This window comes from Populus trichocarpa, chromosome 1 (genome assembly GCF_000002775.5).
Source record: "Populus trichocarpa isolate Nisqually-1 chromosome 1, P.trichocarpa_v4.1, whole genome shotgun sequence".
Lineage (NCBI taxonomy): Eukaryota > Viridiplantae > Streptophyta > Magnoliopsida > Malpighiales > Salicaceae > Populus > Populus trichocarpa.
In genome coordinates, this window is record NC_037285.2 from 29,158,577 (window position 1) to 29,165,332 (window position 6,756).

The 6,756-nt window shown below is 37.2% G+C and overlaps 1 protein-coding gene across 1 annotated transcript; it reads right to left on the bottom strand.

Annotated features, from left to right (window-relative positions):
• Positions 1-897: 897 nt before the first annotated feature.
• Positions 898-4,829, bottom strand: LOC7496783 (asparagine synthetase [glutamine-hydrolyzing] 1). The gene is made up of 13 exons (XM_024605576.2): positions 4,519-4,829; positions 3,840-3,978; positions 3,556-3,651; positions 3,266-3,407; positions 2,980-3,170; positions 2,700-2,861; positions 2,537-2,617; positions 2,220-2,441; positions 1,996-2,130; positions 1,815-1,889; positions 1,646-1,732; positions 1,441-1,548; positions 898-1,341 (listed from the first exon to the last, which is right to left on the bottom strand). Exons 1-13 carry the CDS (start codon positions 4,596-4,598, stop codon positions 1,096-1,098), a joined length of 1,764 nt encoding a protein of 587 aa, XP_024461344.1. The 5' UTR covers positions 4,599-4,829; the 3' UTR covers positions 898-1,095.
• Between the last annotated feature and the right edge of the window lie 1,927 nt (positions 4,830-6,756).

Sequence of the window (6,756 nt, forward strand, 5' to 3'; positions counted from 1 at the left end):
TTTTGTATTTTAAAATAACAGTAAAATAATTAAAATATATTTAAAAAATAAAATATTAAAACTTATAGGTTTATTTATTTTCTTAGTCTAATACCCCATGTTATGAAAAGTTAATACCGATTGATATTATTTTTTTATTTATTTTTTTTGTAAATTTCATTATTTGATATTGTTTTTTCTTTAAAAAAAAATAGGCTTTGTAATTTTTTTTGTTTTATTTTTTATTAAGTTATCTCGATCTTGTAATTTAAAATAAAAGTTTGATAAGTTAACTGAAGTTAAATTAATTTTTATTATTTGAATTATAAATTTATCGTGTTAATTCAAATTGAATTAAGTTTTTTTTTATCTTTTTATCTAGTCTCGGTGAAAGTATGGTGAGTTAGCCCAGCTCATGCTGGAATTGGAGTCCTTGTTCAGAAATCGATTGATGTTCGAGTATAATGTTGCCATGGGACTGGACTGGACTATTAGTTTAATACCTCTGTTAGGCATATTGTCTTCATATCGAACCTGAGCCAGACTGGGTCAAATATAGGGCAGCTGCCTGGTTTAAGTGACGAGCTGGGCTAATTTCTGCATAACTTGCCAAGTTTGTGTTGACCCATTGTTTTCCTTCGGTCATCATTTTTCCCAACTTGTTAGAGGATCACCTCTTGACTGTCCAGATTAGCAACTTAATTCATAGTTTAGTGTTCCTCCCAAGAAAAATCCTGCATTGCGTCTCAAATTCTCTGTTCGAGTATATGGTGCCTGCAAAATGGTATATAACTTGGCTCTACTAGCGTGGACAATCCGTTGTCCCTCGGTTCCCATGGTTAAAATTGGGTGTCGAACGTTTTACACTACAGCTAAGAAATTGAGAAAATAATAAAAACAAAGGATTCGTCTATGAAGTAAGGAAACCAGAGGAAAGGTTGCATTACAACTTTAAACAGCTACAGAACATCGATTGCACACTTGAATTGCCTTGTACAGAAACAACAAGGTGCCAACACTACTACAAACGAGCAGAGATTATTATTCGTAACTTCTACACATGATCTATATGATTTATACATGTACAAGGCATGTACTTCGGTCCTCCAGCAGAAGCTAACTTTGGATTGCAACTCCTGGAGCACCAACTTTCATCATTCGAGGAAGATTGTCAATAATCTCCGGTGGCACCACTCCAGCACTGGCAAGAGCTGCCTGCTGTTCATAAGCAGAAAGATGCACACCCAATGCAGCACGGCCAGAAGGATCGAGATTGTTGGACCAGGAAGCATCCCATTCAACAGCTTTAGCTGTGCTGCATGCTACACTGGCTCCTCCAGGAACAGTCAGCCTCGCTGAGTTCTGCGAACAAAGAGTAACGCGGTAATCAGATTAGTATTGAATCCATTTGCTTAACTCGTCCTTCACTGGAATGGACTATGGGAGGTTTCATTGGATTACCTGTGGGAAGAACCTCTCAAAAATCATTCTGTAGTAATAGGCCTCTTTGGTGGTAGGGGTATTATGTGGAAAGATGTGCTCAGCATTTTGCATCATCTTGTCGTGCACCTGAAAATATTAATTCAGCAGCATGAGCTTCCATATAGATATACAATACAAATGCGACAAAAGGATGCAAAACAAAAGGTTAAACTCAAATAGGTACATGTAATTCAGCATGAGCTTTGAGACCATCAATCCAACTGTAGCCAACGCCATCACTAAATTGCTCTTTCTGCCTGTACAGAATATGCTGCAGAAAATCAAATTGGACATGTTAATTTAAATGAATTAACGTGCTTGTGGAGGGATAGGAAGACAATTAGTATATGGACCTTTGGCAGATAAGGATGCTCCTCGTCGTCAAAGGCTTTCCTAAGAACCCATTTCTCGATACGTCCAGGTTTGATCTGAAATAGATGGACAAGCACAGAGAAGACCAATAAAAAAGTTTGAAAATCTTGAACGTTAATAATTTACACTTCATCTTAATAAAATTAAATTAAGGTTTTATACCATCTTCCATTCAGGATCAATAGCCATTGCAACATTAATAAAATCCTTGTCCAAGAAGGGGACGCGGGCTTCTAGACCCCAAGCAGATGTTGCTTTGTTAGCTCTCAAGCAGTCATATTGATGAAGGGCTTTTATCTAAATACATACAACAGAATAGATCAGAACTCTTCGTTGTTATTTCTCCATGTTCCAACAGAGAAGAGTGGAATATGCTTATAGTTTACCTTGCGACATGTTTCGCCGTGGAGCTCTTCCTTATTAGGTGCCTTGTGAAAGTACAAATACCCACCAAAAATCTCATCAGAACCTTCACCGGAAATAACCATCTTCACTCCTAGCGCCTTGATCTTACGAGCCAAAAGGAACATAGGGGTACTTGCTCTGATGGTTGTAACATCATATGTTTCAACATGGTATATGACATCTTCAATGGCATCAATACCATCCTGTCACAACCCAAAAAAGTCAGTTTACACCTTTGGGTAGTCGTAGAATGTTAGCACGGATTTGAGCTAAAAAAAACCTTGCTTGTGTTTTATACCTGAACTGTGAAGTGAAATTCATGGTGGATGGTGCCCAAATAATCTGCAACTTCTCTAGCAGCCTTCAGATCTGGAGAATTCTGCTCAGCACACGAGTCACAAAATCAAGGACTGAATGAAAATCCTATTACTGCATTTCTTACGACAAGAATTTACTCTCACCTCTAGGCCTACACAGAAGGAATGGAGATGTGCCCCCCATTGTCTGGCAGCCTGTGTACCTGCCAAATGCCGGGCAGTCACAGCAGCAACCAATGACGAATCTAGTCCCCCGGATAAAAGCACTCCAAAAGGAACATCAGTCATCAGCCTCTTAATCACAGCCTGCATACATCACCCTTAACACATGAGCAGCACAGCCTTAATAATTTCCGTTTGGTTAATTTTAACATTAAGAACCACCATCACAACAGCTTCCAGCGAGCCCAATCATGTATGTTACCTTTTCAAATGCCCTTCTCAGAGCAAGTGGGTCATATGGGGTCGAGGGAATAGCCTCAGAGAACCAAAGAGGATTATACCAACGCCTTAATCCACCGGATTTGCTCGAGTATATATGACCAGGTGGAAAGCACTTGAAATGTTCGCAGTCATCATTCAGACCTTTCAATTCCGACGAAATCCACACAGACCCTGAAAAATCAAGAGAACGGAGTAAATTCATCAAATCAAATCCAGCCCATTACACATAATTAGACTTGAAAAAAAAGGATCAGACAATCCTTTACCATCAAGTCCCCAGCCAATGTAGAGGGAGGTGATCCCAATGGCGTCTCGGGCGACAATGAAACTGTTGTCACGAGTATCCAGCAGAACAAATGAAAACATTCCATCCAACATGTCCACAAAATTCTCGCCATATTCCTCGTACTATAAGCAAACATGCACAAAACCATGATTACTTGTTAGAACCAAGAACTACAACTACTTCCATTCTACATATCAATATCAGTCCTTTGGATTCAGTTTTACTGGGAATTCATGTAATCTAATCATCAAATTTGTTAACACAACTAACCAAATGGGAGATAACATCACAGTCACTGCCTGTTCGAAACTTGTGATTTGGCAAGCGCTTCCTCAGTTCTTCATGATTGTAAATTTCTCCGTTCACCTATTTTCAACACCAGTAATGATTCATCAAAATTTACAGAAATCTCAAAATAATTTTAATTGAAATTTCCAGCCAAATTAATTTCTTGTAACAAAAGCCAAACTGTACTCTAGAGCCTTAAAAAAATTAAAAGCTACAAAACAACAATATACCAAACTATATTAGAGGGGATTAGAATAAAAGCCAACCGTGACAACGATGGCTTGGTCTTCATTAAAGAGAGGCTGATCACCAGAAGCCGGATCAATAATGGCTAGCCTTTGATGAGCCAAGTAGAAGTCACCGTGCTGAAAGAGCCCACTCCAATCAGGACCACGGTGCTTCAATCTGTTACAGTCAATAACAAAATTGTACAACATCAGTTTACGGAACTGCTGTATTAAAAAAAAAAAAAAAATTCGCCCACCATCCCCATCTCTTGTACAGTCCCATGTCACTATATATAAAGTTAAGCAAAATAAATATTAACCCCCTGTCCTTATTCGTCGTGATTAAACAGAAGATATTCATGGATCCTAATCAATTTAGGTCCCTTTTCATTTTTAATATTTCATGCTAAAATTTAGTCCCACATCCATACATGCATCTAAAAACACAGTTTCAGTTTCAACCACAAGAACTAGAGCAAAACGTTCCATGGAATTTATAATCATCAATTCCTTTTGGTTCATTTTTAGGCTCATCGCGCTGAGAAAGACACGAGCGGAGGAACAACGTATCTTCGTGTTTTATCAGTTATAAACTAGCTAGAACTGGTACTATCGAATAAACATTGAAAAATAATAAATAACCATTAATGTACTTTAGGGGTGCTTGTATAAAAATAAAGGCGAAAATATAAGAGATAGATAAACGGGAGAGAATTTCCTGCGAGAGAGCTCCAGCACTCGAAACCTTTTGGCCTGAGAGTCATCAGAACAACCCAAAACAGCAAGTATCCCACACATCCTTCTTTGTTTTTCAAAAATAAAACGTTCGATATTGAAGATAGAAGTAGCTTAAGTATATCTTAAGATCGAAGATAAAGATGGAACCAGGTAATAACGAGAGAATAATACTGGGAAAAAAAAAGGGAAAACAAAGAAGCAGGAGGAGAGGGAGATGGAGTGTTAACAGGAAACCATAATCCGTAGAGTAATAGCCTGTTATGTTATTGTTGAATGAGCAAGTTACCTCGTCCTCTATGCACGTGTATATATAGGGCAACATCGAAGTATCCGCCACCCTATTAGCGGCGTCGTTTTTTCATTTCATTTTTCGTTTATTTTTTGATAATCATCGAGAGGATTTCATTTTTCGTTTATTTTAGTGGTAGTTAGTGGTTACCGATTACCGGAAAAAACTCATAGGGGGACAAATATCAACGGTTGTTTACGCGGTGAAAAATAGTTGGGTGTTGACAGTGATATATTATTTATCGGTAACCCGATTTTTAAGGACTTAGATGGTGAGGTTTATCCATTTTGGAAAGAAGGAGGTTGTTATTGGGAGTGCTGAGTCAGCAAAAGTCGTCGGGTGTTAATTTTTCAAGAGTCCACGTTGCTGTTAAGTAGACAATGCGTATAGAAGGACTTTCTTATGCCTTTTATTTTGAAAAACATATGAATTTACTTTATATATTTGTTTTTATTTATTTAATCAAATAATTTTATTTATTTTCTTTTATATTATAAAACAATAACCAAAGACACTCGATAAATATTGATATCACTCAATTGCATTAGTTTCTCTAATTAACTTAATTTAAGTGATTTTTATATTAATAAAATTAAAATTTGAAAGATAATCAATACTAGATTCATGGACAGCAGCAGTGAATTATGGAGGTAATATATATCACATATGAATAATATTAGTATATTGATTTCTGCTTCGCAGCGGGTTAATAATTTTCTTTTTTAAATGTAAAACAAATATATAGAGTATAGAACATCAAACTTAAAAGTTTTAGGTCCGACTTCCCGCTGTGGAGCCAGACCTAACATCCTTGGACCCAGCGGCCAAGGAAATTAGATCTGGCTGCGAAGCCAAACTCAGCTGCACTTTTTGACTAAAAAACAATACACCCGGTGCTACAGAGTCGTCCACAGTGCAAACACTATGTATACAGTACCCAACACAGTGTTTTTTCTTGGGTCTGGCTTGGTCATCAAACCTAACAACACTTTTTTACTAAAAAACAGAAAAGACAATGCCCCTGATGTTACAGTATCGTTTATAGTGCAAACATTCTTTATATATAGTACCAACACAGTGTTTTTTCTTTGGTCTGGCTGTGAGTCAAACCCAATAGCCTTGGGTTTGGCGGTCAAGCCACACCCAACAACACTTTTCAACTAAACAAAAAAAAAGACAACGTCTCATGGTGCTACAATGTCGTCCACAATGCAAATAATTAGGTCTGGTTGCGAAGTCAGACCCAACATCCTTGGGTTTGGGTGTCAAGCCAGACTCAGCATCACTTTTTGACTAAAAAATAGCAAAGACAACGCCTCCTAATGCTACATTGTCGTTTACAGCGTAAACACTTTATGTATACAGTATCAGCACAGTGTCATTTCTTGGTCTGGCTGCGAGCCAAACCCAATAGCCTTGGGTCTGGCGGTCAAGCCACACCCAACAATATTTTTTAACTAAAAAACACAAAAGACAACACCTCATTGTGCTACAATGTCGTCTACGGTACAATCACTTTATATTTATAATAGGGTCCATAATGCAATTAGCTTATGTTTACAGTACTTAGCACAATATTTATCCCATACCAAGTATAATATAATATCCAATTTGAACATATTTTATAAAAGAAAAAACAATGAAACAAACCTTAAAATAGAAGAAAATAAAAATACTTTTCATTGTGATCAGAGGTTCCAGGCTTCTAGCAGAACTTAGAATGCAGTTGCTATTAATAATTAATTTCTGCCACGATATTAGGAAGTGGTGCTCTAATATTAACAGTAAATTGTAAATACTCCATCCATTGCTACCTTCTTCATGTTGGATTTTCAAGCGTCCAAACACGTACCCTCGTATTCAAAATCTGATCGCTTGGCAAAACGCAAGGAAACATTTCATAGGTTTACTATTAGAAAATAATGGTGA

What these genes read in the sequence shown, in the direction of transcription:
- LOC7496783 (XM_024605576.2), bottom strand. Translation starts at nt 4,598, where the DNA reads ATGTGTGGGATACTTGCTGTTTTGGGTTGTTCTGATGACTCTCAGGCC. An exon ending in ACCAAGCCATCGTTGTCACG is followed by an intron (nt 3,652 to 3,839) that starts GTTGGCTTTTAT and finishes TGTTGAAAATAG; the next exon opens with GTGAACGGAGAAATTTACAA. An exon ending in AGCATCCTTATCTGCCAAAG is followed by an intron (nt 1,733 to 1,814) that starts GTCCATATACTA and finishes GATTTTCTGCAG; the next exon opens with CATATTCTGTACAGGCAGAA.